Source organism: Malaya genurostris, chromosome 1 (assembly GCF_030247185.1).
Source record: "Malaya genurostris strain Urasoe2022 chromosome 1, Malgen_1.1, whole genome shotgun sequence".
Classification (NCBI taxonomy): domain Eukaryota; kingdom Metazoa; phylum Arthropoda; class Insecta; order Diptera; family Culicidae; genus Malaya; species Malaya genurostris.
This window is the reverse complement of record NC_080570.1, coordinates 65121369-65139171: the sequence shown is the minus strand read 5'-3', so window position 1 is coordinate 65139171 and position 17803 is coordinate 65121369. Positions and strand designations below refer to the sequence as shown.

General features: G+C 36.5%; 1 protein-coding gene across 1 annotated transcript in view; it reads left to right on the top strand.

Annotated features, from left to right (window-relative positions):
* LOC131426059 (protein glass) overlaps window positions 1-14989 on the top strand; it is a 46091-nt gene extending 31102 nt beyond the window's left edge. The window contains exons 3-6 of the mRNA XM_058588491.1: window positions 3848-3978; window positions 4547-4657; window positions 13042-14139; window positions 14208-14989. Coding sequence (XP_058444474.1) covers window positions 3848-3978; window positions 4547-4657; window positions 13042-14139; window positions 14208-14280 — 1413 coding nt within the window. The 3' untranslated portion in view covers window positions 14281-14989. The remainder of the gene's footprint in view (window positions 1-3847; window positions 3979-4546; window positions 4658-13041; window positions 14140-14207) is intronic.
* Window positions 14990-17803: the final 2814 nt, after the last annotated feature.

The window sequence follows — 17803 nt, the reverse complement described above, 5'->3', positions numbered from 1 at the left end:
TTCGGGCAGCGTGTGATGGTTTCATTGGCCGTTTGAAGGCCATAGTTCGTGCCAAAGGTGGCCAATTCGAACAAATCTAAACCGATTCTCAAATTTGATGTTATTTCCGACATTTTTTGCTTTCATTCAATAAAATTTAAAAAAAAAATGAAAAAATTATGGCGTTTTACTTTGTTGCAGTTTTTTCATCTCACCTTGTATATATATATATATATATATATATATATATATATATATATATATATATATATATATATATATATATATATATATATATATATATATATATATATATATATATATATATATATATATATATATATATATATATATATATATATATATATATATATATATATATATATATATATATATATATATATATATATATATATATATATATATATATATATATATATATATATATATATATATATATATATATATATATATATATAGGTAAAACGATAGTTTTTTATTCTGAAAAGCTTCTCTCCTTACAACTTGCGATCCTTGATAAATTGAAAACATTTTGACAAATGTTATAACAGCCGACAATATAGCTTTGAATTCATTTTGATCAGATGTTTGTTTTAAAAATATCGTTTAGTTTAAAAAGTTTAATAACATTTTTCAAGAACATTTATCTTTGGCAATTAATTTAATGGGTAGCCATTTTTCTTCAGTGTTAAACTAAGCGATGTTAATAAGTGCACGTGTTCATATCACCCCGCTGCTATGGAAGCTGGTTCCTGAAGCCGACGCATTTTGTATTGCTGGCGTTGTTATCAACAATATGTTAAGCAACGTTCATACCATACAATCAAACCACAGTGGTGTCAATAGTTAATTTCTTCAAACCCAATATAAATATAACTCTAGTCGAGTATTCTCTATAAAACAAGTAATTTGACCTCTTTTTGAACAAGAAAAATAAATTAGGGTTTATTATTGTTTGATTATATTCCATCAAAATCGTTTCATTATGTTGGTGCAACCGCATGAAGAAAAATGTGAACGTGTGAACACTGCTTAAACACAGCATTTGACAGCGAAACCAAAGAACCAAAATTTTCGGCTTCAAGCCAATTGTATGCAGATGACAATCGTGCCATCGGGGTAGATCATAAGCTGTAAATAAAAATTGAATCCGAATATAGCGACATACTTCGTGATATTCCGAATTAATTTGTTCAATGTTCGACGATTATTCGTGATAAGAAATCCCCCTGAGCATTCTTACGCCCACGCGATAAAGATCCTCATAAGATTTACTGTATGAAATTGATTGGATTCATGTACACGCAGAGAAAAATATTGAAATAGTGACAAAAGAAAATAGGGTTGATTATGGCAAATATTATTGCTTGAATCGACAAAACTAGATATTTGATATTTTTCAGTGGATTAGTTCGCGGCGAACGACCAAAATTAGGTTAAAGCTGGGTATAAATAAACGATATAAAAAAAAGTGGATTAGTTTTTTTCAATTAATATTTTGATAAAACTAACAAATATTTTACTTGTGCGTTCCTGTCAATCTCTTGACAAACAATTTCATAGTCAATTCAACTTGCAAAATCAGTTTAAAGTGAACTAACTTTAGATAAAGATAATATTTGTAGTACTTTGAATTCATAAACTTGACAGTTGAAATTAATGATAAAATATCAAATTTAAACTTACGCTTTTGTTTGTTAAAATTATTCTTTATGATTTGTTTTAAGAGTAAAATGATTAATTTCGAAATAATTTGAAGGCTTATATTCGGTATATTTCTTTTTTGATTTATATATTTGTAAGCAATTCCGATCACTCACATTTATAGTATTCTAAATATTTACATACCACAATCAAGCCCTGCTATATTACTCTTTATAGTATCTAATAATTCATTGCCCTTTCAGCCCGATCGAGATAGAGATAACCAGCATCAAATATATGTTGTGAAAAAAAGTGTAATGAAATGTTATGCAGTTTCTAATATTATTATTTATCAATACTTACGCTTGGATTGTTGAAAAGCCCCAAGAGAAAGATATATGCAGATAAAATTTCACTTTTGAAACGCGTACAAACTTTTCTGTTCATTCACGGTTGAAAAAATAGCTCTTGCTTATAAGAAATAAAACTGATACGATTCATTTGAACAATAAACTTTATTGTATCATTACACAAATAAGATCACAGATAAAACGAAACATATATATATATATATATATATATATATATATATATATATATATATATATATATATATATATATATATATATATATATATATATATATATATATATATATATATATATATATATATATATATAACCCCAATAAATTCAACTCTATTTTTATTGATACGCAATGAATAAGTGATTTATTTCAACAATAAAAACAGCTGGAACAATTTTTTTCCGTTTGGCAAGGCCAAAATTTGTATTCACATTAAACCGAGATCATTGTGGATGTTGAAGAGAGAAAAAGGTTTGAAACAATCATATTTTAGCTTAAAATTAACATGAATCAGATTTAAAAATCTACTAACTGATTTGTTATTTTAAATGAGGTCCATTTCTCTGCGTGTATTATATATTCCCTCTAATATTCAATGGTTTATTGGTTTCCTAATGGAAATGACATGAGATGCATCCATTCTACTGTGCATATGTTTTACAGTATTTTCTTCATCTGATATATTGTTTCTGTTTATTCCATGTTCAAGCCTACCAGTTCTAACGCCAACATAATGTAGAAATCAATGAACGTTTGATTCAAGTTTTAACTGGAATGTTTATTTTATAATTAAAATTTCATTTTAAATGATTGCTTAAAATCTCGGCAATAACTTGCATGCATGAACACCGATAACTTCGGTTATTTCTTTCCAAAAGTGACGAAAACCTCGGTACTTTATAGTCTTCCCCGAACCGAAAATCTCGATAATTGAAGAATACCCATCAAATGGACAATACCAAGAATCTCAGTTGTTTTAATGTTTGCGAGCACTCGGCTGTTCAAATCACGGCGAAATCCTGCCGAGATTCGGGAAAAAAATAATACGGTGGTATTCCTCAAAATGTTATTTTTGGTCTTCTGAAAAAAATATAAAAAAGTTCGTTTGGACGTTAATCATCATAACATACAAAATTGAAACAGTTCTCAAATCGGCTAAGCCATCTCTGGGAAAACGAAGTTTCAGATACTTTCGGAACCGGAATCACGGGATCGGAGTAGTGAAAGTCGGATCGTATGGGCATCAACTAACATAACATACCAATTTGACTAGATTTGAGTTTCTCTATTGAATTTTCTCTTAACGACAGTTTAGAAAACTGCTTTTTTCGGTTTTGCCACAACAGCTGTTTTCCTAGGATAGTAAATTACTCCTTAACTCTGCACATAGTGACAGAAAGAACGGTAATCACTCTATAGTGGTATAATTTGCTTTATTTCCACTTTCACGCACCAGAAAAAAGTTTTTCACCATTCTAGATAAATCAACAAACGGTAATCACTCTATAGTGGTATAATTTGCTTTATTTCCACTTTCACGCACCAGAAAAAAGTTTTTCACCATTCTAGATAAATCAACAAAAACGGAACGAATAACCGAACCCTAAAATAGAGAAAATGCAATGGATGGCAGTTAAATTTGAACTGTTTTAAACACTGATGGGTTGAAGGACAAAACGCGAAGAAAATTTAAAAAAATAGAAGAAATAAATTATCAAATCAATTTTGTATCCAAAATATTGTAAAAACCTACAATGATATGTTCCATTATAATCCCTAACTACAAAGTATTGCTCAAAACAACTAAAGTTTCATTTTTTTGCCAAATCGCCACAGGAATGTCCATCTTCTTGCGGTGGAAGCGGCTGTTCTAGCTGCCAGGAGAACACATCTCTTCCATTGTCAGGGCTACCCGGATCAGATTTCGTCGATTGCGGAAACTGTCTCGACCACAACGGTGCGCTCAGGTAAATATAATGATAGTAAACAGTCATGTTTAAAAAATAATAGCCAGGCAGAACGCCGTTGTCCCCAATGGAGCCACTTTAAATCTTATCTAAAGTGAGCTGTGTTCGGATCATGGCACTCCGAAGCTACAATTCACGTTGGACACTTTTGCGAGTTTTTTTTTGTTTCTATCTATGTTCGCATGGTTTTGCATGGAAGAGCGAAATCGTTTCAAATATGGAAACCGCATGTCTCCAATATCTACCGATTGTGTTTCGGGCTGCTTTTCAGTGTTTCCCTGAGAAGCTGTGCGTTTCTCACCAGATCTTCAATGAAACATAATTAAAACTGCAGGCTTGGTCATCATTGGCTTTCCGTCGTTACTTCATTGAAACGGTTCGCATGATGAGTGGAGTTAACTGAAGAGTCCCACCGCATCTGGACAAGGGCGGCCCAGTATCGATTACAGAGTCTAACTGAATCCGACGAGCCAGCAACCAATTGTCTCGATGGGAACTGTGCTCTGTACTAATTTATGAGGATGCTAATTTCTTTTTCTTGTTTTTTTTTGTTTCTTTCATTTTCCAGCTCACAAACAAACCTAGGTAATTACTGGAGCGAAGACATGAGCTCATTCCCGGGACTGCCACCGTTGGATATCGATCCACTACCTAGCCTGTTTCCGTTTTCCATTTTCATGTAGATATTATTTCGAATAATTACACGCGCGTTCGAACCAAAGTCAACAAATCTGATCATTTCGACGTTGTCTGCTTTTCGTGGGATAGAATTCACTTAAGCTATCCATTTTTTTTTGCAATAAACCTTTTTCAATGTGCCAAAGCATTTGTACACTACCGCTTCAGAAAATGAGACGACTATTTCTTGGTATCTTACTGTCAATAATTTTTCACACGTTTCAAGTCGTAATTTCAGAACCGGAAAAATTAACCGGTAGTATTCAACCTTTTCATTTCTTGCCTATATAAGCCAAGAATAGACAAAACGAGAAAGGCAATGCAATCGTTTTAAATCAGAACAAAAGGGCTCGTGCTGTTTATAACAAGACTTCTACCTCGAAGCTTACCGATTTTCATAAAATTAGCTTCAAATGAACGGCTGAGTGCAAAAGTCGGATAAGTTCAACCTAGATTGGAAAACCCGTTTGAGTATTTTTGAATGCCAAAATCGGATGAAAACATTGAGTACTGAAATGAGACACGGATCTCCAAAGCAAAAATGATTTTAAAACATCTCTTTTAATAAGAACCGTACAAAAAACTTTGAATGCAAAACCTGAAATAAAGTTGACTGGTTCTTGAATTGCACAAGATGTCAACGTGTTAATTTTTATCGGTGTAGTATATGTCGCAGACACTCAGGGAATTTTGTCGAGCCGCATCGGGTTGCATCGCATTGCATGAAGATAAAAGTTATACAGTACCTCAAAAAATATTTAAAAAATCGTGAAACGATTTAGGAATATCTCCAACACATAATGGATCTGATTTTCACTTGGTTCATAAGTTAAAAGCTTTTTCCTTCTTTCATCATGAATACATACTGTACCAGAGATGCCAGTTCTTTCCATAGAAAATCTGTATTACCCTGAATAAAATATCTGATTTATCTACCCGCATAACTAAAAATGGCAACTGATATACTTCAAATTATACAAAAATCTTTTGTGTTGTGATCTAGGACATGACCAGACAACTGGCTTCTTTTTCCAGAAAAATATTTCTCTTCTTATTCCGGTTGCTCCCTGCTGTAAATAATAAATGCCTCGCGATCACTGTTGCCAGTAGAGATAACTATTCATTCTGAAAACTTTCTCCCCTTATAACATGCGATTATTTCTCGATGAACATTAGAAAAGGTCCCAAGTTCAAGTGACAGTTTCTCTTGGTTTACTATCTCTTTCAATTATTACGGCAAATTCCAGTAATTTCCAACAAATTCTACAGTGCATATCGAAAGTTGATGGTTTTTGCTATAATCCTATATGAAGTGTTAGATGGAAAGATTGCTGATTGGGCCGTAATACTCGAAAGAGAAGTTAAACAAAGAGAAACTGTCATTTCTACTTAGGACCTTTTCTCGTGTTTGTCTTCATTTATCATTTGAAAACACTTAGACAAATGTTATATCTGTCAAAAATATAGCACTGGATTCATTTTGATCAGATGTTTGTTTTGAAGAAAACGTTTAGTTGAAGCAGCTTAATAAAATTTTTCTAAAACACTCAATTTTGGGTAATTAGTTTTTGCAGATTTATTATCTAAAGTATTCAACATATTCTATTTGAGAAAAATAATAACATACAGAAGTATCCAAAGATTCGGTGCTATTCTCAACCAACATAATCAATATTCTCGTCCATATCACACTTCGTGATTTCAGGCTTCCTCTCTGTATCATCCAGTGATTGTTAAATGTACTCGTGTACTTTCCACATTGACAGGATTTAAAAACAAATTGAACTTAAATCCTATTGAACTTAATAATTTTGAAAAGATGATCCGAAAAATAAAATATCCAATATCAAGCTACATTGTTACCGACGATACTGACAACACCTTTTCTACCACCCTGCAGTAATATTGATTTCAACAACTTGTACTTGCTTATGTCAATTTCAACCAATCACGAGCTGGTCCGAAACTGGTCCTAGAAGTGGATTAACAATTATCAGGTCCTGTCCTAGGTTGTGATAACCTCATTTGTTATGGTATGTGTGTTGATTCAACGATTTTTCACTTGCTACAAACCGTTACAATAAACTACTAAGGTTTTTAGTTTCAGTAAAGAGACCCAAATGTGGAATAAATTATGAGTAAAAAGCACGACTAACCCGAATACAACTGTAGCTTAATTGGATATATGGGCAGGATACAATCAAACCCATAAGATTAACATTCATCGATAGTGTTGAAATCAACGTTAAATGAATGGAAAGAGTACAACGCAAAACATTTTTTTTTATCCCAAATAAATTTGAACAATAATTTTGAACAATATTTTGCTGCAAAACTATAACAGAACCATACTACAAATGATTTGAGTGGTAATTGTAAATCAGAGTGTATGTGAACGTGTATATACTGTGGTATTGAAACTGTGGGGATGTTCCACTGAGCGAGAGTTATGCTAAAATGGATTATAAACAAACCATTTCTTTTATCGTTTTTGCTACAAATAGATCGAGAAAATTTCCATTTTTGTGTGGTAACGTTACTTAACAGCCTATTCGGTATATCGTAAAATCGGGCCTGACCACAAGGGAAATAGTTAATAAGATTACCCGAAACGTCGATTTATCGTTTTATAAGCAATAAGAGAAAAGGGAACGAAACAAGAATTTATCCTCGAAATACCATTCTAGTGGTCGTAACAGTATGGTTCCGATTTATTCGGGTTTATTAAACTAAATCGAAATTTTTTCAATGAAATGATGTTGAGATAAGTGAAAATTTAATTCAAAACGGGAAATTCAATGACCATTCAACATTTCTATCCTAATATCTCACTCTACAACGACAATGTTAAATATTTGAAATATGATTTTTCATCAACAATCGAAACCAAGAAAATATAATATCAATTCCACGTACTTATCCAGTCGCAAAATGTTGTCTTCGTATGTTGACATTGGATTACAGCGACTAATGTGCAATCCTAAGTCGGTCATTCAACTCTCGTCTGACAGTTTCAAAATACGATGACTTCCATGAACATTTGTTCAAATTTAACTAAGTTTCAAATATTGATATCGATATAACTGTGCTGATCATCAAATACCTACAAAATTTTAAGATTTTCTAATCAATTTGTAATTCGTTAATTGTATACGAAAACTTCATCTCGTCAATGGTACTAAAGTGAGCTCCGACATTAGTGTTTAAATTGTTTCTTCATGTTGTGAATACGATTTACTTTACTATAGGGCACATCTCTTGTTGTATTCAACGCAGAAACATAATTTTTTCTCCATATCATCGCAAATATGATCAGCAATTTATGATAAAATTTTCAAAAGTGTGAGATAATCACAAATAACTTAAAATTGAAGTTTTCTAAAGTGTTTAATATGAACGAGCATTAAGGTGAAATTTAATACCAAAATAGGGCGCGCAAATTTTTCAACCGCATGAATTGAACAAATTATTGCACAAACTGTATCATGCAAAACCGACACATAGAAATACGAATTATTTTCAGTGATTGAGTGCTCGGATTGAGGGTTTACAACATGTTTTGTTCGCTAGTAAAACAGGTACTAACGTTGTACGTAACGGTTATAAATCATGAGTATTTTGAATTGACTAATATTAGGGAGACACATTTATGCAAGTTGTTCAAGACGATCAATTCAGCTAATTAATTTTTAACCAAACTAATAATTGATAATCCGCATATGGCGAAATCTTTGGAATGATGACAACTCTTCACCTAACTGATTTCGATTATGCATCAACTAAAATTAGAACTGAATAATATTCAAACAAGCTCTTTTTATATGAAATTACAACTGGTTTGTAAGATGTTCCCTAAACATATCTAGTGAAGTGCATATCAGTATATAAGTGAATACAATATTATTCATGAATTTTGATTAGCATTTTTCATAAATTTTGAGAGGTAATTATAGATACTTTTTGTTCACACTTGGCGAGTGGATATCAAAAATTTGTAATAATATTTCGCAAAATCGAAGATGACGGCTTTGTAAATCACTATTCAGTTTGTATTTTCGAGACGGGTTTGACAAGTAAGCTATTGGAATTAATGTCATATTAATTCATAACATAAATTAAGAAATCCTAGATGGCTGAAAACGATTTGTTGTGGATTTTTCAATTCTTGAATTAATTTTAACATTGATATTTTTTATGTCTCTGACTTTACCCTCCCGCCTTTTTTGTGAACTGTCCGTCTCTGTGGTAACATTCTCGCGGTTTTCATTACATAATTGTTTTCGCATCTCAATTTTTCAATCTGTTTCCCCTGTTAGATAATGATATTTAATTTGTTGTTGCTTGAAAAATGTCAACAGCCGGCCTTCCAGACACTCCGCCACAAAAACAGATAACGAGTAACACGAGATATTTTATTGTAAACTTTGATAACATAAAGTATTTGAAAATCTTTGTCGCCTTACCTCTTCCACTTGTAAAAATATTCCAATATAGGAAGCTGCTTAAAGGCATCCTCTGCGTCGGTTTCGTCATCCTGTATCATCCATTCAAACTTCGTCCGAATCCGCGATCGTACTCTAGCCGACTAATTACGATTGTCGTTTCGGTTTGGTGTCACCTCCTTCTTGTGAGACATCAGAACAGCGCTGTGTACGATTGTAGACGACAACCCCAGCTTGCTTGCAACATCTCGGATGGAGCAGGTTGGGATTCCACTTAAAACATATGATCACTTACCACAAAGGTTAAAGGCTGGATAGAATAAACGAATATAATAATATTAGACTGACGATTTTTTGAGGCGCAAGTCAAATTTCGACGCGATAGTCCTCTTTCTAATCGTTTTTTACAACTGAAGAAGATTTTGAATACTTTGACCAAGAAGTATCTGATACAGTTTGTTCTTTATTTCCACATCATAATACGTAGATTAGACCAGCTTAAGTGGCAAGAAGCTGTTTTCCTCCGCTGTCAGAGATTCAAAAGAGAATTATCAGTTCATCCTGTTCATTTTTCCGAATAAAATGTTGTTTTTACGAAGATTTTTCAACTTTGATGGTTTCTTAATGTTGTCAGGAATCAGAAATAATTGGCACGTTCTGCTAGAAAACCTATCTAAGGTGAATACAGAAAGGATTCATTCACTCCAGGAAGAACGATGAACCCTTCTGACTATAGCTCCTTACCACATTGGGTGAGAAACGATAGAATATCCTTTAATCTTAGCTCAGCACACACAGACTCAACCATGTATGGAGAACCAAAAACCCGGATACGTAGTTGCGTCAATGCGGGACAGTGATGATATGAAGTACCGTAATCGCATTCACACAAATAATACTTAGCACGCTGAATAGTAGCCATGTGATAATTGAGTTTGCAATGTCCAGTCAGAGCTCTGCGCCAGTTGCTGGTATGTTTGGATGCAGCCCAAGAACGAATCTTGTGCTTTATCCAACTAGTTGAAAGTGGTAAAGCTGGTTCCGGACCAACGAAATCATTCGTTGCACCAGCTCTAGCCAACTCATCAGTCCATTCATTTCCAGTAATACCAGGATAGCCGGGTACCCATAAGAAGTATTTGAGATGCTAAGGTCTTGAATTTGAGTTAGACATGCGTTCACGAGATTCGACTGTTCAACAGAGACCCGTCCATATAACAAACCATTCAACAGAGACCCGTCCATATAACAAACTATGTGTTCATCAAGTTGTCGTTTCAAATAACCAGTCAACCATTCCTCACGAGGAGGATAGCTCACATTGCATGTTTTGAAAGGAACTGATTGCTTTTGTGCGAAAGCTTTCTCAATGTTGTACACCATGCTGGTAAGCATGTTGCATTCCATGTAGCGGATGCACGCCCAAACTAGCATTCCTGATATAGTGATCGACTATGTGTTCCACTGTTTGAAAAAGAAATGAGCTAAGACTGATAGGCCTGAACCTCTTCGCTTCCTCATAAGTGTCGCGACCGCCTTTGGGAATAAATTTGACAATTATTTCCTGCCAAGCTCTTGGAATATATCCTGTCGCAAAACTAAAAGTAAGTATGTTTTTCAAAACATGTTTGTAATCTTCATACCCTTTCTGCAGTAAAACTGGGAAAACGCCATCCTTTCCAGGAGACTTGTACGGAGCGAAACTCTCAACTGCCCATTTGACCGATTCTATCGTCACAATTCTTCGAGCAAGAGTCCAAGAATCGTAACTACCCGCAAAAGTCTCCCCCCCCCCCCCTCTCTGGGTACGTGACTGGTTGTCGGTGATGGCTCCATACATCCTGGAAAGTGAGTGTTAAAAAGATAGTGAAGTACATCACCTTCATCAGATAAGTACTCACCATCTGCAGTTCTTAAGAAACCGACATTAAAGTCCTTATATTTCGAAAGTAACTTATTTAATCTGCTAGCCTCGAGACGATTGTGCAAAGACTTTTCCAACCACTTCGCTCAGACGATCGAAGAGCATTTTTGTAAACCCTTCGAGCCGATACGAATGCCTCCAACCTCTCTGCGTCGGTGGTTCCAAGCTCTTCTGCATAGTTTCCTTAGTCTAGCAGAATCCGAAGTGGACAGGCCTCTTCATATGCTGCAACTATGAGTGATATTTCGCTGCAAAACTATAACAGAACCATACTACAAATGATTTGAGTGGTAATTGTAAATCAGAGTGTATGTGAACGTGTATATACTGTCTAGCAGAATCCGAAGTGGACAGGCCTCTTCATATGCTGCAACTATGAGTGAGTTTGTTTCGTCAACAACATTTTCCAAATCAATTTGGGCTTCAATTGTTGGTTGGTACCCGTAAAATCTAGTCGCCAAGCCCTCTTCATACAGGTCCCAGTTTGTAGATTTGGGATTACGATATGTGATAATAGCAAATTTAACGATTGAATGATCAAAAAAGATGTACTTATGATCAGATAACGAAGGTTCGAGCTTATTAGAGACGAGCCAATTTACCAACTCATGCGCAATTCTATCAAAACAGAGAGTTACGTCCAAAACCTCCTCTCTTCCAGATCTCGCAAAAGTTGGACGATTTCCTGCATTGAATATGTGCAGGTTTGTACTGCTCACAAATTCCATCATATCAGAGCCTCTCGAATTTATATCTGTGCTGCCCCAAATGATATGGTGAGCATTGGTGTCACTGCCGATTATAAGCGGTAAATCACTTTTGCTGCAGTATGATACAACCTTTTTGAAGTCATCACTTGGCGAAGGTTGGTTATGCGACAAATATGTCGAACAATAGACATATTTCCATCAATAGTCATACCAACTGTGACAGCACAAATATCCCGATTTGTGAGCTCCGATATGAGAGAAACATCGAGAGCACTATTTACAAGTATGCATGCTCGCGGCATTTCTCGTGGATTAGTCATACCGTTCTTGTTGAAAACAACGAAAACTGGGTTTAACAACTTTCCAACGTAATAGTTTCTTTTTTTTGAAATATGGTTTTTGGACCAACGCTATGAAAGCTTTACCTTCTTGCAGAAGTCTGGATAAATTCATTGTTGCTGTACGTTTATGTTGGAGATTGATTTGTGCTACTCTAACCATTATCATTTAAAGTAACGAACACTCCATCTCCAGCACTTACCGTACAACAACTAGAAGAAACCAAATATATTGGCTTATAACCGCCTGTAGCGAACCATGGAAGGATTATTTTAAATGCTTTCTAATCGTTTTTTACAACTAAAGAAAAGTTTGATACAGTTTGTTCTTTATTTCCACATCATAATACGTACATTAGACCAGCTTAAGAGGCAAGAAGCGGTTTTCCTCCGCTGACGGAGATTCAAAAAAGAACTATCAGTTCATCATGTTCATTTTTCCGAATGAAATGATGCCTTTTTTCTCGAAGATTTTTGAACATTGGTGGTTTCTTAAGGTTGTAGGTAGAACCTTAATTTAGATCCATCAGTGATTCTTACTTAGTAATTTACTGGACACTGGCTCTCAATGTAAGCAAAGTAAAGCCTTGGTATTACATTACTTCAAGGAATTTGGCCTTTTTGTTTCAACAAAACTTCGCAGTCGATTCGTAGCGTACAGAATCATTGCAATTCTAGTAGTACGACCCTACTGCCTGCCGCTAAGTATTGTTCCACGTCGGGGCTCGAACGCACGACAACTGGCTTGTAAGACCAGCACTCTATGAATTGAATCGCCAACCCGGGCTTACAATGTAAACTTAGTTGCAAATTAGACGGCAGACAGACTCATAAAACGGGGTTTTAATTACTCAAATATTTTTTAAAGTTATACTTTTCCTAAAGAAAAAGATTTTTCAATCTAATTGCGTGAGAATACAAACTACCTTCGAATTAGTATCACAGCAGTTATAATCATTAATTGAATGTCATATTTTTCGATTTTCCAGCAGACAAGAACGTCCAACTCACGACGTCGCGGATGTGCTGCTGTCCCTCAAGCATGCCGTTCTGAAGCAAAGCCCGGATCCGCAGCAAATGCAAGCTCCATCGCCGGGGTTTGCTCCTCCACAGGCCTCACTGTCGTACACGGTGCATCCGCAGGTGCTTCTCTCGCCCGTTAGCCATCATAATCACAATTCGCACTACAGTCAAGCTCAATCTCAGAGTGGATCGTATCCCTCAAACTACTACGAATCGTCCTGTGCACAACATCCAGCGCCAATCTATCCGAGCATGAGTGTGAACGTTAGCATGAACATGACCATGCACGGTTACGGCGCGGACGGAACGATGCCTATGCAGTGTCCCCAGGTTCAGTGGGGTCATCAGACACCATCGTCTTCGGTAAATGTACTCTACCCGCCGTTGCTTAGTCCGGTACCGTATCCGACCGGTGCTACCTACTCATTCACGGCGGATTTCAGGCCACAAAATCAAACGCAGAATCTCTCTCCTGTATTGGAATCATCAAAAAATTCCAACCTGCAGTCCCATCATCAAAAGCCATACTATCAGCAGGGTGCTGACTACTCCCCACCAAAGAGCCCTCAAGAATTCGAACAAACTGATTTTCATCTCAAAATGAAGACAGAGAAATCTGTTGGAATAAATTTCGAAGACGAAGACGGAAGTGGCAGTGACGGCCAAAACGGAGACAACAAACCCAATCTTTGTAGGTTGTGTGGAAAAACATACGCTCGACCGAGTACACTTAAAACGCACCTCCGAACGCACTCCGGAGAACGACCCTATCGATGTTCGGACTGTAGTAAGAGTTTCAGTCAGGCAGCTAACTTGGCCGCCCACATCCGAACCCATACGGGACAAAAGCCGTTCCGATGTCCCATTTGCGACAGAAGATTTTCACAGAGTTCCAGTGTGACGACGCACATGCGCACCCACTCAGGCGAACGTCCTTATCGTTGTAGGGCCTGTAAGAAGGCCTTTAGCGATAGTTCAACCCTCACAAAACATCTGAGGATACACAGTGGGGAAAAACCTTATCAGTGCAAGCTGTGTTTGCTAAGGTCAGTAATCGTAACTTAAAACATCGAAAGATCCATAGGTTCTAATATAGTGAATACTTTTCCCGCAGATTCTCCCAATCCGGTAACTTGAACCGACACATGCGCGTACATGGCACCAATGGTCAAGCGCTGGTGACATGACAGCAGCAAAAACAAACGCAGCAACCGCTCCATCCGCCAGGGATCTTCGCCCATCCGTACGCTCAATCGCAGAACACTCTTAACCACTACAGTTGCACATCATCTACGTTGACGACCGTTGCAGAGTCTGCTGTGACAACGGCAGGACAAGCGGCGGGTTCCAGCTATGCCGGCAGTTCAAGTTTGTTTCCACCTGCTACTGCGACTAGTATCGGCAATGGTCCATATAATAGCTTCAACTTTAAATCGTTCCCACCGCCGCCATCCCACCACATGTCCTACTTCGAGGAGTATCACCATTATCAACAGCAGCGCAACAAGTACGATGATATTAACCTGTTTAGGAGCAATTTTGTAAATATAGTTTAAGCTCTACCGTTTCCTCTCACCATGTGAGCATCAATCATTCCATTCGCAGAACGTTTTCTAGCAGCTCTGATTATTGAATATTTGTCAGCCGGCCCTAATCGTAAATTCTAGTCAACTATTGCCAAGTTTAACGATACAAAATACACTCACAAAAAATGCATTACGAATGAAAGAATACAAACTTGAATCATCGACGAAACAGAATTTCATAGCTTAAATACACAACTAATTGTTATCTGTATGTTTCCATTTAATGCATGTAGATGGCAGGAATAATGGAATGATTGTGTGAGATTCATGCCATCTTAACGGAAATAAAACTGATATTTCACAAACTTCATCACAATTATTTCAATCTATTTAATTGCCTAAAAGTCGAGATCACGCATTCGCTCGTCAAAATAATCTTCTATTCTGTTGTAATTTCTGGGAAAAGTTATGTCTGGCGACATTAAGAACTTTGGTTGAGGGGACGAAATGTGTACTATTGTTTGTCATATATGGAAGGTTAACGGTTCTAGAACTACTCATCAAATATCTCTCTATGGTGTGATGAAACCCGCAATAAATACTACGAAAGTTGTTTGCGATACCTCGTTTCGATCTTCTACAGGAAAATTACTTAACGTTCAAACGAATGATCAAGTTTTACAAGGTGACCAAGTTGTGCTCCCAAATGCATCGTAGTAGAGTGCCTTTAACCAGAGTAACGACAGCTGTTCGTTTGGAATGACAGCTTCAGAATCACAGCTTCAGAATGACAGTTCCAAACGAGCAAACGACTTGTCAATTACAATGTAAAGCTAACGACACTGACAACTTTTCGGATTAAATGTTTTGAACTGTTGCCAACATTACGGATGAGAAGTCGTCACTGTGGTTATAGGCACTCTACATCGTAGCATTGCAGAATCAAAATATAGCAAACGGATCAGGAGTAAATTTTTCCGAAGAAAGGGTGAAGATTCAATTAAAACATCTATAATAACGATCAATATTTGCTACATATCGCATCACTCACTGTCTGCAATGGTTGGACAAGGACACCAATATTCTTGGAAGGTAAAAGCAAAGCCTTGGTATAACATTCCTTTTGTGAAATTTGACCTTTTGTTTCAACCGACTTCGCAGCCGATTCATAACGTACAGAACCATTGCATGGTTGATGCTGCGGTTCTACTGGCCTGGAGAATCCTTCCACGGCAACTGCCTTCAAGACCAACGTTCTATGCGTTGAACTGTCAACCCGGGTAAGGTAGTGGGGTCGCTAATATTCGCTTTATTCATCAAAGACCTCTGCACTCGCATAAAATCTGGAAAACTATTCTTTACTGATGATCTAAAAATCAGCCATCCCATTACTACAAGTGTCGATTTTGCTGTCTTAAACGATATAAATTAAACTAAATAAACGATATATATAAAAAAAACGATTTTTCAGTACTTCAGAAAGAAATAATTAGTATTGAGCAATGCAATGGTGTTTGTTCAATAGTATGCAGACTAATACAAGTGGAAAATGATAAGCTTCAGGACATCGCATGTTCTCCGTTGTTTCGAATATATTCTATGAGGCAAAATAGTTAAAAGAGTGGATTCTATTCGTAGTTTAGGTAGGGCAACGGCTCCCTATTTCATCTGAGCTCCTATTTCCATCTCATCCCTTCACCTCATAACTTTGAACATGAATAATATTTTACAACCTACCGGAAGCAAACTGTGAAATGTTTTAAAATGATTTGAAAAGCTATTGTCAAACTTTCCTATTGAAAGAAATGGTTTTAAATTCTTCGGTGATCGTTTTTGCCTTTCTCATATAGAAAGGTTATGCAATCACTTGAAAAACCGACTTGTGAAAATTGGCCCGGAGGGCCAAGTGTCATATACCATTCGACTCAGTTTATCGAACTGAGCAATGTCTGTGTGTGTGTGTGTGTGTGTGTATGTGTGTGTGTATGTGTCAAATAATCTCACTAGGTTTTCTCGGAGATGGCTGAACCGATTTTGACAAACTAGGATCCAAATGAAAGGTCTCGTGGTCCCATACGGAATTCCTGAATTTCATCTGGATCCGACTTCCGGTTCCGGAATTATAGGGTACCAGAAATAGTGGTCATATATACCAAAATGGATCTCACTCACTTTTCTCAGCGATGGATTAACCGATTTCCACATACTTAGATTCAAATGAAAGGTCTTTCGGTCCCATACGGAATTCCTGAATTTCATCCGGATCCGACTTCCGGTTCCGGAATTATAGGGTAAAGTGTGTTCAATATTGTACACCGTCACTTAAACCGGCGAAACAAAAAACGTGAAAATTTTTCTAAACTGATCTCAAAACTACACAAATCGATAGTCATTATCAGTAGGCAACTAAACAAACCGATACCGGCTATCCTGGTTCCCGGTATACGGTTCCGGAACTACCAGAAATAGTGGTCATATATACCAAAATGGATCTCACTCACTTTACTCAGCGATGGTTTGACCGATTTCCACAAACTTAGATTCAAATGAAAGGTATTCCGGTCCCATACGGAATTCCTGAATTTCATCCGGATCCGACTTCCGGTTCCGGAATTATAGGGTAAAGTGTGTTCAATATTGTACACCGTCACTTAAACCGACGAAACTAAAAACGTAAAAATATTCCTAAACTGGTCCAAAACTACACAAATCGATAGTCATTATCAGTAGGCAACCAAAAAAACCGATTCCGGCTATCCTGGTTCCCGGTATCCGGTTGCGGAAGTACCAGAAATAGTTTTCATATATACCAAAATGTATCCCACTCACTTTTCTCAGCGATGGTTTGATCGATTTTCACAAACTTAGAAAGGTCTTGCCGTCCCATACGGAATTCCTGAATTTCATCCGGATCCGACTTCCGGTTCCGGAGTTATAGGGTAAAGTGTGTTCAATATTGTACATCGTCACTTAAACCGGCGAAACTAAAAACGTAAAAAAATTCCTAAACTGATCTCAAAACTACACAAATCGATAGTCATTATCAGTAGGCAACTAAACAAACCGATACCGGCTATCCTGGTTCCCGGTATCCGGTTCCGGAAGTACCGGAAATAGTGGTCATATATACTAAAATGAATCTCACTCACTTTTCTCAGCGATGGTTTGACCGATTTCCACAAAC